We start from the raw sequence: 20,636 nt of genomic DNA on the forward strand, positions 1-20,636 counted from the left end.
CAGTGTACAGTGTCCCCCACCCACCCCCTACCCCCCCTACCCCTTCCTTCAGTTCACAAACATCTAACCATACCAGTGTGATCATGAACCTCAAAGGCTTAGGGGTTATAGCTCAATGTCCAAAATTGCATTAATCACATGTTCATCATGCATTGCAGTGCAGACTGTTTTTCTTCAAAGCACATAACAGCATTATTAGACTGGCTGGTGCTCAAGGTCCCTCGAGCATGTTCTGAGCTTATGAGATCTGCCTTTTCTGTTGATGCTCCTGACTCGTGGATGGCACTTTAAAGATGAATACTCTTCCAACATACAGTTCAAAGCCATGGTCGCTAACCACTGTGTGTGTGTAACTGTTTTATATTATTTTCTTTGCTTTTAATCTTGTGTTTTAGGTGATTTCCTCTGTTTTTATCTTTTTATGTTACTACTTTTAATTTTGTGTTATTGTTTTTTTTGTTTTATTGTCTGTTTACTCGTCATCATTGGAAATTAGAGCAACCTCAATGATCTTACGAATTTTAAATAAAGATTTGATGATGATGATGCTGATTATGTAACATAAATGTAGTGGAGTAAAAACGTTTGATGTTCACCTTAAAATGTGGTAAAAGTAAAAGTAGGTCTACAATAGAGCTCCTTTGATTGATTGATTGATTGATTGATTGATTGATTGATTGATTGATTGATTGATTGAAAAGTTTATTAACAGATTGCAGAATGGGTACAGTACAGTACAGCTCAATACATACAATTGTTAAGGGGATGCAGACCAGAGAAAGACTTTCGTCTTGTTTACATCAGGGTCCCCCATTTTCAATTCATCATAACATATATATGACATACACGACATACAGATAGACAGTACTGCTACATCTATACATTTATGACATACCAGATTTGCAAATACAGTACTGTTTGTGATACAAAAAGTGTCCAGAAAAGAGTGTATATGATATATAAACAGTGTACATTTGACATAGAAACTGTACATTGGAGGCGGTTGGGTAGGTGGGGTGGGGTTGGGTGGGTGTGTGGGGGGGGGGGGGGGGGGGGGGGGCGGGACTGTACATTGGAGGTACAGTTGACACAACTGCACAAAGTAGCCTAAAAACAACTTCTGTATCTGTGTCTGAGGTCAGTACTCCCCCCCCCCTCCCCCGTCCTTGGAGCAGGCTGGCACTCGCATGGGGTTACACACAGGCACGCCCATAAGCAGGGGGGAAATGGGACCCCTTTCTGGGGCCCAACCACTGGGAGAGGGGGGGTTCGGGAATGGTTGCCAGCAATAGACCTATGTCCATCCGTTTTTTTAAGTAATGATTACCAGATTTCACATTGAACGCCATAGTGAGCATTAGGCCCAATAATTCAAACAAAACCATTGCAAATTTGATTGGTTGTTGCATTGATAAAATGTAGTCCATTAGGCCATTACTAAACAAAAATCCCCTCTCTTGAAAATGGTTTGATTGATTGATTGATTGATTGATTGATTGATTGATTGAAAAGTTTATTAACAGATTGCAGAATGGGTACAGTACAGTACAGCTCAATACATACAATTGTTAAGGGGATGCAGACCAGAGAAAGACTTTCGTCTTGTTTACATCAGGGTCCCCCATTTCAATTCATCATAACATGACACACATGACATACAGATAGACAGTACTGCTACATCTATACATTTATGACATACCAGATTTGCAAATACAGTACTGTTTGTGATACAAAAGTGTCCAGAAAAAGAGTGTATACATTTGACGTAGAAACTGTACATTGGAGGAGGTTGGGTGGGTGGGGTGGGGTTGGGTGGGTGGGTGGGGGCTGTACATTGGAGGTGGGGGGGGGGGGGGGGGGGGGGGGGGGGGGGTTGGGTAGGGGGGACACACACATTTTACACTGTACATTGGAATACTGACAAAGCCTTACTTGGTTATTTACTGTACAACTAGGTTAGGACATTTGTAGGGGCCAGTTTCGAATTGCTGTCTCACGTAGGTGTTTTTTGAGAGTGTTTTTGAAAGTGGGTAGTGATTCACATTCCTTTACAGCTTTGGGTAGGGCGTTCCACATTGATGTGGCATAATTGCGAAACGTGTTTTGTCCCTTGTTTGAGCCGAATCTGGGTTTAACATGATTTGTGGAGCTCCCTCTGGTGTTGTGATCGTGGTATTCACTGACCTTTGGGAAGTATTTTGACATGTACATGGGTACCTTGGTCGCGTAGTGTATCTTGTAGACCAGGCCCATTGCAAGTTGCTGTACTCTGTCGTCTACTCTAAGCCATCCTAGGTTGTCAAAGTGGGCAGGGGTGAGGTGGGTTCTAGGAGTCAGGTCAAGCAGTAGTCTGACTAGCTTGTTTTGAGATGTTTGTAATTTGTTTTTTAGTGCCTTTGAGGTGCTTTGGTACCATGAGGTGCAAGCATAGTCGTAGTACCCTTGAATGAGTGCTCCTGCTAGAGTCTTCAGGGTATTCTTGTTTACCAATGAATGAATGAATGAATGAATGAATGAATGAATGAATGAAAACTTTATTTAACAGATTGCAGAATGGGTACAATACAGTACGGCTCAATACATACAATTGTTAAGGGGATGCAGACCTGAGAAAGACGTTTGTCTTGTTTCCATCAGGGTCCCCCATTTTCAATTCATATAGACATATATGACATACATGACATACAGATAGTCAGTACTGCTACATCTATACATTTATGACATACCAGATTTGCAAATACAGTACTGTTTGTGATACAGAAGGAGTCAAGAAAAGGGAGTATATACATTTGACGTAGAAACTGTACATTGGAGGAGGTTGGGTGGGGGGGGTTGGGTACATTGGGATATTGACAACCATACTGGGTAATTTACATTGGAGGTGGTTGGGGGGGGGGGGGGGGGCGGGGGGCACACTGTATAAACAAGTAACACTGTACATTGAGGGGGGGGGGGGGGGGGGGGAGACACTGTACAAACAAACACAATTGTACATTGAACTATTGACAAAACCATACTAGGTAAATGACTGTACATTGGAGGGGGTTGGGTTAGGATATTTACAGGGGCCAGTGTTGAATTGCAGTCTCCCGTAGGTGTCCCTTGAGAGAGGTTTTGAAAGTGGGTAGTGATCCACATTCCTTTACAGCTTTGGGTAGGGCGTTCCACATTGATGTGGCATAATTGCGAAACGTGTTTAGTCCCTTATTTGAGCCGAATCTGGGTTTACCATGATTTGTGGAGCTCCCTCTGGTGTTGTGATCGTGGTATTCACTGACCTTTGGGAAGTATTTTGACATGTACATGGGTACCTTGGTCGTGTAGTGTATCTTGTAGACCAGGCCCATTGCAAGTTGTTGTACTCTGTCGTCTACTCTAAGCCATCCTAGGTTGTCAAAGTGTCAGTGCCAGTATCAGTCACTGTGTGTGTGTGTACCTAACTACTAGCCCCTGACTGTCTGTAAGTGTAAGTGCTCACAGTTTGCATACAGTATGTGATTATGTAGGAGAGGAAGAGACATTTCTTTGTTCGGACCTGGGTACAAGAGAATGTAGAAGAGACGTTTCCAAATAGATATGTAGTTGCCTGAGCATTATCCCAGTGAAAGTAAAAGTGCTAGAATGGAACCTTCTGATGGAACGAAAGTGTTGAGACTGAAATATGAAGACGTTATCATTCTGGACAATATGGTGTCAGCAAAAAATAGTAATGGTAATTGATCATCATCATCACCAGGCAGGGATGACGAATCAGGTCCAGGTCACGTGTAATTGTTTAGAGCAGGAAATTGACAGCAGTTGGTACTGAATGAAAAAGCACCGCCTGGCTGGGACGTTTATTTACACGCCGAAGTTTGAAGCTTTGACTCTCAACAACAGCATGCTATTTTGAAATGAACGAATCGTCAATAGAAATGTCATTAGGATGTCATTATGCATAGCACTCGAACATTAACATATATCCGACAACCCTCTCCGGCTATTGCTGGTAGCTTAGCTAGCTTAGCTAGCTAGCTGGCACAGCAGCAGCCTGTGGGGAGCGAAGCTGGGGAGCGAAGTGATAGCGTCCAGTGTGGCTTAGGTTAGGAGGACGATTTGTCAGCTGCCAAGACGTGGATTGCTATTTTAGATAGCCGCCTTCTTCAATATATTGGGCGGACAACGTAAATGGACAAAATGGAGCTGTTCCAAGCAAAAGACCATTACATTCTCCAGAGTGGCGACCGTGCGCTTTGGTGCAGCCGAACAGATGGGACGATGAGCATCAGACATGGTGCGTGTTGCAGCGGATCTCTCTCCTCCTATCAATGCTATCATCATCATCATCACTGATTGTTGTGTCTTGTGTGTCATTGTGATCATTAACTTGACTAACTAACCTCTACATAAGTGAGCTAACCTAACGTTAGTCTTCTTAATACTTGTTCGAATTTGGAGTCAGTCGTGCTGCTAGCTACTCCTTCCTTCCTATACCTGCCTTTAGCCCACATTCCTCAGACATACACACTTCTATTAATATGAAGGCACACGTCCCTACATTGTTCTTCTTGTTTTGCCTTTGCACGCCGATGGTTAGTGTACCGAATGTCAGGCTAGCGTTCTAAAAGCATCACTCCAAGCCCAGTATAGATAATAAATAAATAAATAGTAACTCTAGTGCTAAACCCATTTCCTTTGGTGGGTGGTGGGTTATAACAGTAAATTACACCACAGTGTATGTCGTAAGGCAGTTCGATTTGTATAATAAAACAAAATCTATATTTTATATATAATGACCAGAAACTGTAGAACAGAGTGAATGAATGAATGAACATTTTATTAACAGATTGCAGAATGGGTACAATACAGTACTGCTCAATACACACAATTGTTAAGGGGCTGCAGACCAGAGAAAGACTTTCCTATTGTTTACATCACTGGGTCCCCCAGAGATTGCATCGAACCCTGAATAATGTGATATCACACAAATGTACTGCTGCATATGTAATTACTAGACTAAGGTGGAAAAGAGGACTGTGATAGGAGCTATGGGGAGAATCTAGCTTCTGTTGGAAGAACAAAATAGCCTAATTTACTAAAACAAAAAATAAACTTGAACAAAATTATACATCAAAATAAGTCCCATCAGTTATTGTCAGTCGAACAGCTCCCCCAACTAAGTACATCCTGATGACTTCACAGATTACAGTCCTGGTTCTAACCGGGTACTAGCTTTAGAGAAAGAATTGGTCATGCTCAGACATTAATCGGCTTGTATTTTCACCATTGGAATTGTGTTTTTTTTGTTTTTTTTTAAAATGCTGTTGAAACAAAAGTGCATCTTGAGTTACCGACATATACAATGAATGAGTTAACCATGTTGGCTTGTTTAGTCATATGGCTGGGCAGCCAGCCTGAACAGGTTTAGGTTGCACCACTGTTCCATTATTTAATTGGAAAAGGGTTTCCACTTCTCGCTGGGCTTGTTGACACTAGTGCAGTGCAGAATTTCCACGATATTACACATTCTGAACCGAGCTGGTGTATTATTTCCACTCGTTTTTTCTTTTTTGAATGTGGACTCTCCGGTGAGCCCTCAGTCACAGTCCTGGTTCCCTGTACATAGAGTTCTCTGACTTATGGGAACAGGAAGAGTCATTGTCTCAGCCTGCTCCCTACATGCTGCTAGATGTTCTCACACCCTCTGTCGCTTGCTCATGCCTTCAGCTCTGCTCTGAATGAAGACACACCCTTAATGTCTTTTTTATAATCGTCTTCTTCATTGTGTTGTTTAATGTTAAACCTTTCCGGTTTTAGTCACTGAGAGAAACTGAAACTCTAGTCTTTTCCATGGTCGTATATTGATTTCCCTCCTGACCACTGACAGATGTTTGAAAATGCTAGTTAATGGGAAATGGCACAGCCCGGTTGTTTTAAAATTGTATGACTAGGCTACATTTAGCTGTCAACTGAAAAGCGGTTGAGCCTGAAGCTGTATGTCGGGTGCTTGACATATCTCCAAGATTGTTACAGATTTAGTAAGATCCTTCTGTCCCTGGCTAACCAGCACCACAGGTGTAACTGAGGGGTACAATTCCCTGACTGTATTAATCAAGTACTGATATCATTGAATCACTACCGTCTATGTACTCCTGGCCAATACTGTACATAAGTATATTAGATTAGAACACTCCAACAATAACACGGTTTTCCACACAAAATACTAGTTTACAATATTTATTACATAAAAGGGAATATTGTTACATGACTTAGTTGCGCTTATAAGGCAAATAGAATGTGCATAGGCGAGTCAATAGTAAATATTAAGGATTATCTCTGGTACTCTGGGATGGGGGGTACTACCGGTTGTAAGCCAGCAGAGGGGGCCAAAGCTCTATGCAAGTCCAGGGTTCAAGGAGGCGATGTCACTCCCTGGGGCAGCGGGGATATGCAGCCTGGTCCCAGGATGCGCGCTGTGCAGGTGAAAGCTGTGGAGTCTCTGGTACGACAAAGACGGGCTTGAGTGATGTCCCCACGGGCACGGGGATCCCACAGCAGTGGGTGTAGACGGTTCTCTGCTTCCAGTAGCTTGGTGAAGAATGAAGAATAATAATCCTTGCCGGAAAAGTGGCACTGCAGGCGGGGTGTAAATCCCCCGTGGTGCTGCTGCTCCGGTGTAAGTCCTCCGGTGCGGTAATGCACGGTTAAACTTGACGTTACTATACTATTAGCACGGGCAATAAGTGCTCTATGTCGACGCACAATTACTCACTCCACGTGGTCTTTGACTCGTAATGAAGGTTTACTAATAGATAGAGAACGATACGACAAACAGACGTATTAGGATAACACGAGACTATCTTGGGGCAATGCGAGCCCTGCTATGCCCACGTTGCGTAGTGGGTGAGGCGTTGCTTGGATAACTGAACCAGACTGAACTGAAGGCGAACTGAAGAGGAACTGCAAGGGGGGTTCTGTATTCGCCGCGCTATATTTATATGTGCGGGGGGTAAACGATGGTGCCAGCCTGCTCACTGTCTCGTAGCCTTGGGCGAAAGCGGGCATGTTTGGGCAAGTCCTGGCGGTAGCTTTCAAGTCAGCTCGAGGGGGGTAAGGCTGGCGCCTAGGGGGTCGCTTCCAATAGGAGAACGAATATTATGGTCTGTCCTGCTACCAGGTAAAGGGATATTCCGTATATATTGTACAAGGAATATACAGGGGATATCAAACGATATACAAATATTATACATGGGATCTCAGGCAATAAATATATATATTCGGTTTAATCTGACCCTTTGTAACAGCCGCCCCCTAATTAGTCCCACCTAATTAGCTAAGCAGGGACAGATTAACCGCACTGTCCACTACTCAATGTCTGTGAGGGGTCGGGCAGTTCACAAAGTCAGGGGTCATGGTCGTCATTAGGCGAGTCGGGGAGCCTTGGCGACTCTTATCAGCCTCGCCACGGGTCGGTTGTAGATCCGCCCTTGGCCGAGCACTTCTGCCACTCTGACCTTTCCGTCGGTACCAGTGGTCACTTTGCTTACGCGGCCGGCCGGCCACGCAGCTCGGGGTGGTGACTGGTCTGTTGTCATGATGACTGGACGGGATGAAGGGGGGCTTAGGGGGGAGCGGGCCTGAGACTGCTTTGGTCTTTGCTTGGCTGTGCTTTCTCCTCCTCCGTCTGTTTCTCTTGTTCGCTCTGTACCCCGTGTGAGGAGGGGCCGGTCCCGGCCGCCCCGTCAAGGAGTCGCTTGGGGTGCTGGGTTCGAGGTCAGCTACGTCTGAAGCGCAGCTGAGGGGGGTGGAGTTCCGAACTCCCTCTGGTACCCACGGTTCTTTCACGGGCCTCTCGCTTAATGTCAATAGCCTCTGCTGTACGGGGGAGAGGCCGGTGTCTGCTTCTGTCGCTCTGGAGTGGAGGCAGCTAGTGGCTGCTGTTCGGTTGAGAGATTTAGCGAGGGGGCCTTGCAATGTCCATCCTAGGCGGGTTTCGACTGCTGCAGGACAGCCTCGGGTTCCGGTATGGACCCGGTCTATCGGGACGATGAGGTCTGCATGGTCGGAGCCTATCAACAGGGTCGGGGTGGCGCCGTCTATGAGCGGGATAGGTAGTTGACGCAGGTGCACACACTTATCCATCAGCTGTGGGATGGGGTAGGTGTACTGTGATAGTCCTATTTCTTGGCTGGTGAAAGCATTTGTAATCCTATACCGTCGCTCTGGCTGCCCGCTTGCTGCGATAGTGAAGGAGACATTCTCGCCCTTTATCGTCTTTAAATCTCTTCTTATTGTCCGAATCGTCATTTGGTTCTCGCTCCCCCGCAGTCCCAGCTGGGCCGCAGCGGACGCGAGCAGGAGGGTCTTCTCTGACCCGTCATCAAGGACGGCGTAAGTGTCCATGACTTTGTCCCCGTGGCTCAGGAGCACTCTGACCACTTTGAGGAGCACACGGGGGGTCCCGCTGTGCTGGGGGTCTATGTGGAGCACTCCTGTCTCGGGTGGGGACGTAGACTCTATATGGTACGAGTCGCACCTTGTCCGCCAGTGTCTGCCGTGGCAGTCGGGACACCAGGGAGCGGTCTGGTGGAACTTTGGTTCTGGTGCCACCGCCTCGGCATGGTACATTACCGCGACGGGCCCACTCTGTTGTCCTGGCTGACGCTTGTTGATGTCATGCAGGACCTCCAGGTGGGTGCCACCGCACCTGCTGCACTTTTTCTTCAGGCGGCACTCAGCTGCTAGGTGGCTGCGCGCGCAACGGAAGCAGCGGCGGTGGTCCTTGACCCACTGGCTCACATCATCCGTGGTCAGCTTCTTGAAATCTTCGCACTGATGGAGCCGATGTTCTCCCTCACAGTACTGGCACTCAATCTTCCACTGGTCCTCTTTCGTCGAGGGGGTGTTGTGGTTGGAGTGCTGCGGTACTGACTCTGATTGGTGCATGACAGTCACCGATCTTCTTCCATCATTTATTCTCCTGGGTCCCTCTCTGGAGCTTGGCGTGCTCCGCCCGAAGGTGTCCAGTCGTAAGCTGCTGACCTCTCTCGCCAGGAAGTCGGCCAGATCAAGGAGGGATGGCTCGGGGCCGTCGGGGTCGCGGTAGTCCCTCTGCCTCCGAAAGCGCTCCTGTCTTGCGGGTGGCAGCTTCTCCAAAATCCTCTCAACGTTAGAGTTGGCGTATAGCTCATGCCTGCCCTTCTCCCGTTGCGCTCCCAGCATCCCCACCAGGGACTGCACTTTGATTGACAGGTCGTCTAGTGAGCGATTGTCTGTGGCTGGGGGTAGGCGGTCAATATGCCTTATCTCTTCTATTACGTAATCCCATATACGTCCATATCTCTGGTCCAGCGCCGCTAGGGCCGCTGTGTATGGTGTCGAAGAGGTGGCATAGGCCAGCGCTATATTGTGCGCTCGCGGTACTTTCAGGTGCTTCAGTAATATTGCATACTTGTGGCGTTCGCCTGCGACATCCACCATCATTGTCTCTAGGCACATCCGGAGCTCCGTGTACTGTGCTCGAGTCTCATAGGCGAAGTCGGGAAATGACGGCGTGGCAATGTATGATGTCATGGATGACTGGCACATCGGTGAGCGTTGGGGGAGAGGCCTCCTAGGCGAGTCTCCTCTTGCGTGTCGTCTTGGGCTGGTACTTGGTGGGTACCGAAGGTCGGGTACCCAGGTGCTGTTCCTCGGGGCTGACGGTGCGTCAAACTCACCCGCGAGTTGAGTCGGGGGTTTGTAGCGCAGGGCCTCGGGGCTGACTTCTGGGCTGTACTGGACCTCCTCGTCCTGAGTATGTTGCTGCGGGTCGGGGCTGTACTGGGCCTCCTGGGCCAGAGCACGTTGCTGCTGGTCGGCTTGACACCCCTCCTCTTCCTCCTCCTCTTCCTCTGCTAGGACCTGGAGTCTTCTGTTCAGTCTCTCGGCGTGGTTCGGTTCTGTACCCCGGTTGCTAGGTCTCGTAGGGACCGGCTGGGGAGGGGGTTCAGAGACGTGGACAGGCTCCTCCTGTAGGCGGGGTTCGGAGACGTGGACAGGATCCTCCTGTAGGCGGGGTCCCGGGTCGCTTCGTCGGGTAGGGGAATGTGTCCTAGACCCATGTCTTGACGACCTCTGGGAGCTCCGTGCGGAGTGAGGGGGTGTCGCCATGGCAACCAGTTTGTCCATCAGCTCCGCCTGCAGCCGGTCGCGCTCTGCCTCGCGCCGGGCATGGGCTGCGTCGCGCGCGGCTTCGCGCTGGGCATTGGCGATGTCGCGCTGCGCATTGGCGCTGGTCTGGGCAGCGTCGCGCTGTGCGTTGGCGACGTCGCGCTGGGCATTGGCGCTGGCATGGGCGGCGTGGAGCTGTGCATTTGCGACGTCGGCGCGGCTTCGCTCGATGTTCTCTTCTGTCTGGAGGCGTCTGGTCTCCAGCCTTATTCGGTCGTCTTCGCTCCTTTGTTGCGCCTGGAAGCGCTCTCGCTCACCTGCGTAATGTTCGCGCTCGCACGTCTGTTGCGCTTGAAGTCGATCGCGTTCGGTGGAGGCTGCCAGGGTGGCGATGAGTGCTTGCGCCAGCATCTTGTCCGCCTCGCTGGGGGAAGACGCCGTTCGGGGCGATCGGCTCCCGGCAGTACTGGTTGGAGATCCATTCTCCTGTTGCGTACCGAGGAGATCCGTCTCCTGGGTGCGCGTCTCTTTAGGGTTGTCTTCCTCCCGGGGCTGATCGGGGGCTATTTCTTCGGTATTGTCTGGGGGTAAAGTCGTGTCAGTTCCCTCCTGGTCCCCACGTGAGCTTGGTCAGTTACATTAGCACCCACTAGGGCCTCTGTGGTCGGGGTAACCTGGTTGTTAAGGTCAGACATAATTTTACTTTCTACTTTTTCCGCGTTTAACTTCCCTTTAAAGCTAGGTATTGGACTGACAGAGTATGCCTCTAGGTAGGGAGGTGGCTGTCATCTGCGCTGCGGGCGATCTAGCTCAGGAGAACCGTTTGTGGAGTGTTCGTCATCGGCCATGTCAATATTAATATTATATTAATATTACGCTAATTATTATCTCGGCTATCGAAGGACCAATTGTAACTGAGGGGTACAATTCCCTGACTGTATTAATCAAGTACTGATATCATTGAATCACTACCGTCTATGTACTCCTGGCCAATACTGTACATAAGTATATTAGATTAGAACACTCCAACAATAACACGGTTTTCCACACAAAATACTCGTTTACAATATTTATTACATAAAAGGGAATATTGTTACATGACTTAGTTGCGCTTATAAGGCAAATAGAATGTGCATAGGCGAGTCAATAGTAAATATTAAGGATTATCTCTGGTACTCTGGGATGGGGGGTACTACCGGTTGTAAGCCAGCAGAGGGGGCCAAAGCTCTATGCAAGTCCAGGGTTCAAGGAGGCGATGTCACTCCCTGGGGCAGCGGGGATATGCAGCCTGGTCCCAGGATGCGCGCTGTGCAGGTGAAAGCTGTGGAGTCTCTGGTACGACAAAGACGGGCTTGAGTGATGTCCCCACGGGCACGGGGATCCCACAGCAGTGGGTGTAGACGGTTCTCTGCTTCCAGTAGCTTGGTGAAGAATGAAGAATAATAATCCTTGCCGGAAAAGTGGCACTGCGGGCGGGGTGTAAATCCCCCGTGGTGCTGCTGCTCCGGTGTAAGTCCTCCGGTGCGGTAATGCACGGTTAAACTTGACGTTACTATACTATTAGCACGGGCAATAAGTGCTCTATGTCGACGCACAATTACTCACTCCACGTGGTCTTTGACTCGTAATGAAGGTTTACTAATAGATAGAGAACGATACGACAAACAGACGTATTAGGATAACACAAGACTATCTTGGGGCAATGCGAGCCCTGCTATGCCCACGTTGCGTAGTGGGTGAGGCGTTGCTTGGATAACTGAACCAGACTGAACTGAAGGCGAACTGAAGAGGAACTGCAAGGGGGGTTCTGTATTCGCCGCGCTATATTTATATGTGCGGGGGGTAAACGATGGTGCCAGCCTGCTCACTGTCTCGTAGCCTTGGGCGAAAGCGGGCATGTTTGGGCAAGTCCTGGCGGTAGCTTTCAAGTCAGCTCGAGGGGGGTAAGGCTGGCGCCTAGGGGGTCGCTTCCAATAGGAGAACGAATATTATGGTCTGTCCTGCTACCAGGTAAAGGGATATTCCGTATATATTGTACAAGGAATATACAGGGGATATCAAACGATATACAAATATTATACATGGGATCTCAGGCAATAAATATATATATTCGGTTTAATCTGACCCTTTGTAACAACAGGCGTACCCCACCCTACCCCACCCACCCAACCACCTCCAATGTTCAATCAATCAATCAATCAATCAATCAATCAATCAATCAATCAATCAATCAAAGGCACACTTTGACTCAACTAAAAATGTTTGCCCGAACCATCAAAGTAAAAGGCTAGGATGGGGGAAAAAGTACTTGAATTGTAGCTTATAGCTACAGTAGCATACACAGGTTTACTTTAGTTATTTATTGTTTATGGACCAGGCTGTGTCGTTGAGCTACTCGTGCCAGAAAAGGTTGACCTATCTCAAACGCCCGCCCTCTTTCTTTGATCCTCCAGTCACAACTTGGAGGATCAACATGATTGGAGGATCAAGAAAAGAGGGTGGGGCTTGAAATAGGTCAAGAGGTGGGATTTGAAAGCATTTTTATCAAATCCAAATCCGGTGGTGGGGGGGGGGGGGGGGGGGTCATAGTAAGGACACAGAACTAACTTCCTAATTTATGCAAATGACATGTCGTCAGCCTGTGACTGCAACTTGTTCCTGTTTGCGGACGACTCAGCCCTGCTGGTCTCTGACAAGAACAAATTGCAGGTTGAAAAAACCCTCAGCACGGAACTAGGCAAAATCTGCATATGGCTCGCTGATAACAAACTATCATTACACATGGGCAAAACAGAGTCCATTCTCTTCGTTTCAAATAACAAACTCAGCAAGACCGACGGCTTCTCAGTTACAGTGGGTGACAATATTGTCACAAGGAAAGACGAAATTACCTACCTGGGTTCCATCCTAGAGGCAAATCTTTCCTGTGACAAAATGGCATCCAATGTAATAAAAAAAGTCAACCAACGAACTAGATTCTTGTACCGGATCTCCTCTCTGGTAAACAAGAATACCCTGAAGACTCTGGCAGGAGCACTCATTCAAGGGTACTATGACTATGCGTGCACCTCATGGTACCAAAGCACCTCAAAGGCGCTTAAAACAAAATTACAAACATCACAAAACAAACTGGTCAGACTACTACTTGACCTGAACCCCAGAACCCACCTCACCCCTGCCCACTTTGACAACCTAGGATGGCTTAGAGTAGACGACAGAGTACAGCAACTTGCAATGGGCCTGGTCTTCAAGATACACTATACGACCGGGGTGCCCATGTACATGTCAAAATACTTCCCAAAGGTCAGTGAATACCACAACCACTACACCAGAGGAAGCTCAACAAATCATGTTAAACCCAGATTCGGCTCAAACAAGGGACTAAACACGTTTCGCAATTATGCCACAACAATGTGGAACGCCCTACCCAAAGCTGTAAAGGAATGTGAATCCCTGCCCACATTCAAAACCGCTCTTAAAGAGCACCTACGGGAGGCTGCAATTCGAAACTGGCCACCGTAAATGCCCAAAACCCCCACCACCTCCTAATAGACAGTCTCCTCCCCACCGCATGTATATATTCCCTCCCCGCCGTATGTATATTTCCCTCCCACCCACCCACCCCCTCCTAATGTACAGTCCCCTCCCCATCATATGTATATACTCTGTCAGGATCTAGGGGTAACAGTACTGTATATTTGAATACCGCTTATGTCACAAATGTATCGGTACTAAATACCTATATGTCCCTATGCCATAAATGTCATGTATGTTGTGTATGTCATAAATGTCTATATGAAATGAAAATGGGGGACCCTGATGGGAACAAGACAAACGTCTTTCTCAGGTCTGCATCCCCTTAACAATTGTATGTATTGAGCCGTACTGTATTGTACCCATTCTGCAATCTGTTAAATAAAGTTTTCATTCATTCATTCATTCAACATGTCTGGAAACAAGACAATTTCTTGGGTAAATAAAATACTCTGCATTGCTTTATTTTGCAGTAGTATTTAGTGCAGTAACAAAATATTCTTTCAGTAATGTAAGGGGCGGAATCTTAATAGGTTTACCAGTTAGCTACTTTGGCTGCATGGCGACATGTTTTTAATGTTATTAGAGAGAGGGGGAAACGATTTGACGAGGATTCTGTAGATTCAAAGTTTATTTTACTAACTTCATCAAGACCTAAACTGTGGTTTTCATAGGCCCTGTAGACCATTTCCCCCCCATCAGTGTCATCTTGTATTCTTGTAGGCATCTACTCCCTAATCCCTATCACACCAGAGCTGCTCCCCGTATCTCGCTAGATGTTATGTTCCCTGTGTTAACTTAACACTTCCTTCGGTAAATCCTCCTTCCAATTTGCTGCTCCCAGCAGTTGGAACGAGATGCACAAGACTTTGAAAATGGACACATTGATGATCCTCCTCACTACTTTTAAAGGACTCTAATGTGTTACATTACCTTGTAATTTTATTTGGTTGCTTGTTTGATGTGTGATTTAATTATTTCCCTTACATCTGTGATGCATGTGTCATCTGTCTCTTTTCTATTGTATAAAAGAAATGTGTCCCCTTTCCCTGTTACCCTTCTAGAGGCCCCTTTGTCCTCGCTCTCACAAGGCTGTCATTGTAAATCAGAATTTGTTCTTAATTGACCTGCCTGGTTAAATAAATATAAATAGGCAAAACTCAGGCGGCTACGTGGCGTAGTGGGCAAGGCGCTCACCACGAATGCGGAGACGCTGGGCTCGCCTGTTCGAGCCCAGCGCTCCACATTGCTTTCAGTTTAGCTGGTCGTTCATACTAATACACATTGGCCGTATTAGGGGGTGGGAAACTGATGGGTGGGGATCGGGCGTTGTGGACAGCGACTCCTACAGGTCTGTTGGTACGCCTGCGGTAGAATCAGGAAGTGTCGGGGGCAGCGTGAGCCTCCCATGTGTTACTCCTCGCCACTGAGAGATCGAGCTGCGCAGGTGAAAAGATGCGACTGCTGTTACCTCAAGTACCGGAGGGGACTTGTGCTATGTATGACTTAGTCCACATTGCAGCCGGCTTGTGGGAGGCAAGAAACAGCGTTCGTGACAGGGGAGGGTTGAATTGGATGATACGAAATTGGGATGGGAGAAAATATAGAAAATGGGAGAAAAAGTGGATAAAAAATAAAAATAGGCAAAACTCTACTTCCGTGTCCAAAATGTGTGCAAATCTTTTGAGTTGAAACAATAGAAATAGCTCTCAAAAGATGAATTAGATATAAGATAAGATAAGACATTCCTTTATTGATCCCCTTGGGGAAATTCAGGCATCATACCAGCATGGGGGAGGAGGTACAGGTATGTACATGGTAATAGTAGAAGACATAAATATAGGCAATACAATTATAGTACAGATACAAATAAGTAGTGTAAACAATATAATTAATTCTGAATATGAATATGAGCAAGTAGGCACATAATTAACGAGTATTAAATCTGGGTCAGGGTTTCTGGTGTTTAATATCCTTGCATACCTGGGCCCTCATTCATCAACGTGTCTTACGCACAGATATGTGCTTAACCTGTGCGTACGACCATTTCTAAGCAAAGAGTGGGATTCATCAATTTCAACTTGAACTTGACTTTGTGCTTATGTGTAAACACAGCTCGGAGCACACTTAGCTGACGCCCAGTGGTAGAATATCGTTACTACGGCATAAGCGCTCCTCAGTACATGCATTCGTTCCAACGCGGAAATAAAGACACTGGCGCTTGTTCTGTATGACCCCCGTAATTCATTATAGTTCATTGTGAAATAGCAACAGTAGTGTAATTATGGTCAAAACCCTATAAATAGCATTTGGAATAATGGATCTTTCTCTCAGAATGAATGCAGCATGGTTTATATAGCGTTATCGGAATATATGGGGTGTACTGACTGACTGCGCTCCGCGTAGCTCAACTCGTTATTATTTTGCGCACAGACCGCAGAAACACGGGAACGTTTTGATTATATTTAAAAGGCTTTACGTTAAACGAAACAAGTGGAATTTCGAAGCTGTAAGCAGAATACAAGTCATATGAACACCCACGATATAGTGTTCTTCCCCTTTTTTACTGTATAAGAAAGAATAAAAAACGCATTGCAATGACACCAGATAGTGGACAGACTATGTAAATATGATGATGGGATTCAAGTTCGCGTTTTTGTTGATCATAGGCATGCTGTCAGAGTATGATATCTTAATCAAACATTCTAGAACATTTGTCGTCACAGATCATGTCATAATAGAACATAGGCTATGGCATGGTCCATCGTGATATTGTGTAGACTGTTATTACTGTACCGGTACCACCCATTGTGACAACAGCCTTGTGAGTCCCGCACACAGACATGATGGAATTCAAGTTCATGTATTGAAAGGCAGGCTACATCATACATGCAGTGAGATTCATTGTTCTTGTATATGCTCTCGTATTATTGTTTATATAGACTACCCAATACTGACATCAAAATAGATTGTAGTATGCCTCTAGAAATCATATGCAGCAGGTAGAAAATTGACGGAAAATCCATCGCGATTTGGAATAAAATTGAGGAGAACTTTAATCCCTGGGTATTAATCAAACAAAACGGGAAAAGGCAGTCATATTCCAGCACGGTCTTTATTAGTGTTTGCGCTGCCCAGGCAGCAATGGTTAATAGATATCATATCCGACATCACCGTACGTGTACACGTCTGTCAGCCTGTCTCATAACACGCTTCCCTCGGCTTAGTCCATTTTTCCACATTTCATGGGGGTATTCCATTACCGTATATGGTTAATCGGGGCGGTTCTGGTATGCAAATACTTAAAACAGTGCACGAGCTCAAACGTAGGATCAAAGTCATATTTATCAAGACAGGTGTGCGTAGAACCTGTGTACGCACGTGTGATAAATCCTGTTTTTTTTGTGCGTGCACTGATTCTAAATTCTGTGCTTACGTGTGGAAATAGAACATTTTCTACGCCACGTTGATGAATGAGGGCCCTGGTTTGACTATTATTGTACTTTGCTCTATCCACGGGAAAAAACTCTGGGGACAAATATGGACGAATGTGGTTGACCACTAGGCGAAGGTAACCGGACACACAAGACAGATTGTTGGACGTGGCTTGGTTTCATCCAGACTGTCCCTGTAGAGACTACCTGTCTCTGGAGAGACCGCCTGTCTCTGGAGGAGGCTAATGGACGCAAAAAACATTGTCATTGTTTCTAAATGAACGGTACAAGCATCTCATGTGGCTCGCTTGTCTGTTTCCTTAGGTCTGCTGTGGTCATCTTGCAGTATGGATAGGGAATTTCTTTATTTAATTAAAATGTTCACGACAACATGGATGCATGTACTCTGCCAGCATGTTTAATATCTATAATACTAAAGGTTTGACAAAGATTTTTATGAAACATTATTGTAATAATTTTTTATTTTTTTATTATTAAACTCATCAAATAAATTGGGTCGCACCGGCATGGTCGGTCGGCAACCGGAACCAAACCATTTATTTTGATAAGCATAAGCTCTAACAACGAATTTGATAGTCGATTAATCTATTGATAGCAGCGAGGGTCTGCGTGGGAGGGACACGCCGCCCCCGTTGCTTCCTGATTCTGCTGCGCAGGCGCACCAACCGACCTGTAGGAGTCGCTGTCCACAACGTCCGATCCCCACCCACCAGCTTCCCACCCCTAACACTGCCAATTGCGTTTAGTATGAACGACCAGCCAAGCTGGTAGCAATGCCGAGAGCTGGGCTCGAACCCAGCATCTCCTTCATTAGTGGCGAGCACCTTGCCCACTGTGCCACTTAGCCGCCCATCAAGAGTGCAGTCTTCAGTTTGAAATATTTATTTTATTATTATTATTTATTACCAGGCTCTGCAAATCAAATGGCTGTATCTGTGAAGATGTAGCATTTAACATAGACCCAACTAATTGATTATAAAAAGAAATGGCAACTATTTTTATAATCCATTAGTTGTTACTGCCCTATGTTCTTCCTGTGGGCTGGAGAGAGACCGTCCTTCAGCTTTGTTCTATGTTCTTCCTGTGGGCTGGAGAGAGACCGTCCTTCAGCTTTGTTCTATGTTCTACCTGTGGGCTGGAGAGAGACCGTCCTTCAGCTTTGTTCTATGTTCTTCCTGTGGGCTGGAGAGAGACCGTCCTTCAGCTTTGTTCTATGTTCTACCTGTGGGCTGGAGAGAGACCGTCCTTCAGCTTTGTTCTATGTTCTTCCCGTGGGCTGGAGAGAGACCGTCCTTCAGCTTTGTTCTATGTTCTTCCCGTGGGCTGGAGAGAGACCGTCCTTCAGCTTTGTTCTATGTTCTTCCTGTGGGCTGGAGAGAGACCGTCCTTCAGCTTTGTTCTATGTTCTTCCTGTGGGCTGGAGAGAGACCGTCCTTCAGCTTTGTTCTATGTTCTACCTGTGGGCTGGAGAGAGACCGTCCTTCAGCTTTGTTCTATGTTCTTCCCGTGGGCTGGAGAGAGACCGTCCTTCAGCTTTGTTCTATGTTCTTCCCGTGGGCTGGAGAGAGACCGTCCTTCAGCTTTGTTCTATGTTCTTCCTGTGGGCTGGAGAGAGACCGTCCTTCAGCTTTGTTCTATGTTCTTCCCGTGGGCTGGAGAGAGACTGTCCTTCAGTTTTGTTCTATGTTCTTCCTGTGGGCTGGAGAGAGACCGTCCTTCAGCTTTGTTCTATGTTCTTCCCGTGGGCTGGAGAGAGACTGTCCTTCAGTTTTGTTCTATGTTCTTCCTGTGGGCTGGAGAGAGACCGTCCTTCAGTTTTGTTCTATGTTCTTCCTGTGGGCTGGAGAGAGACCGTCCTTCAGCTTTGTTCTATGTTCTACCCGTGGGCTGGAGAGAGACCGTCCTTCAGTTTTGTTCTATGTTCTTCCTGTGGGCTGGAGAGAGACCGTCCTTCAGCTTTGTTCTATGTTCTCAACCCCCTCCTAATGTTCCTCCCCCTCGAATGTATATAGTTTCTGTTAGGATCACTGTTAAACAGTACTACTGTATATTTGTATATCTTGTATGTCATAAATGTAACGGTACTGTATCTGTATGTATGTCATAAATGTCATTATGAATTGAAAATGGGGGACTCTGATGTAAACAAGACGAAGGTCTATCTCTGGTCTGCATCCCCTTAACAATTGTGTGTATTGAGCCGTACTGTATTGTACCCATTCTGCAATCTGTTAATACAATTTTCAATCAATTAATCGATCAATCTTCCCATGGGCTGGAGAGACTGTCCTTCATGCTTTGTTTCTTTGCCTCTGTTCTGTACTGAAGTTCTCACTCTTGTCTTCATTTCAGCTACAGACCTGTTGTTAGCTTGGAACCCAGTGTGCTTGGGTCTGGTGGAAGGTGTCATTGGAAAGATACAACTTCACACAGGTGAGTGAGAGGTTTATAAATGTTTGAACTGCGGATGGGAACTGTTATACGAGTATTCGGTTACCGCTAGGTGACGTGCAAGTCAATGAGAAATGGCAGGATTTGGTAAATGGACAACTTGTGCCTCACATTCACCCACTCAGTCACACATTCACACACCGACGGCAGAGGCGACCACGCAAGGTGCCGACCTGCTCATCGGGAGCAGTTGGGGGTTAAGTTAAGTGTCTTGCTCAAGGACATTTCGACACACTGCGGGGAGGAGCTGCAATCAAACCGGGAACCTTCCGATTACCAGACAACCGCTCTACTTCCTGAGCCACTGTCACCCCTGGATTTCTTTCTTTAACACATTGCCTGCCGGGCATTGTACCCATCATTGTACCCAGTCTGCCAGCGCTATAAGTCTATGGAGTGGCTCACCTTCTTTGCAGGGCTATAACTTTTAAAATTGTATTGCTATATTGACATTACTATGGCCCATTCAACATCGATTATCTATCGTTCAGGATGTGGGAAAGTTATACTTTTTCATTCATACATTCATACAAAAATACCTTCTAGAATATAAGTATGTTTTTATCGTTTTCTGCAGTAATTCCTAGAATGTGAGTTATAGACCTAAACGCATATCGATTATCGATTGCCGTTTCCCCCCTATACACGCTATATTAAAAAATTAAACTGTATATGATCGGTATACGTTATGCTTCATCATGCGTGGAGGAAAGGGGGGGGGGGTCGTTTATAATTCCCCGATCATCAGTAAATGCTTTATGTAGGTTCATAGGTTGGGTGGATATATTGATCGGATGGTTTGCAAACAAGGAAACTCACAATTGGGTTGAAAATAACGCTAGTGTCCTCTTACCGTGCACCAATGAGACTGGCGGTGAAAGATCCCAAGTATACGACGTCGATCGCCTAGGTCCATTTCCGGTTTGTATGTCGCAATAAACGCCGAAATCATATCGATTATTAAGTTTAGAAAGCGATCCATTATGTACATTGTGTCTGTCGGGAGTCATGCAACTATATCTGACGGCCGGATGAATTTAATCGACGCACAGCCCCCATATCCTG

The 20,636-nt window shown here is 46.5% G+C and overlaps 1 protein-coding gene across 2 annotated transcripts in view; it reads left to right on the forward strand.

Annotated features, from left to right (window-relative positions):
* Positions 1-3,845: 3,845 nt before the first annotated feature.
* The window catches only part of inpp5f (inositol polyphosphate-5-phosphatase F), an 83,356-nt gene continuing 66,565 nt past the window's right edge, over positions 3,846-20,636 (forward strand). For both annotated transcript variants that reach the window (XM_084321424.1, XM_084321425.1), the window contains exons 1-2: positions 3,846-4,273; positions 19,473-19,553. In XM_084321424.1, the coding sequence (XP_084177550.1) occupies positions 4,168-4,273; positions 19,473-19,553 (187 nt within the window). In that variant the 5' untranslated portion in view covers positions 3,846-4,167. The remainder of the gene's footprint in view (positions 4,274-19,472; positions 19,554-20,636) is intronic.

This window comes from Notolepis coatsorum (genome assembly GCF_963971535.1).
Source record: "Notolepis coatsorum genome assembly, chromosome: 9".
In the NCBI taxonomy this organism is placed as follows: domain Eukaryota; kingdom Metazoa; phylum Chordata; class Actinopteri; order Aulopiformes; family Paralepididae; genus Notolepis; species Notolepis coatsorum.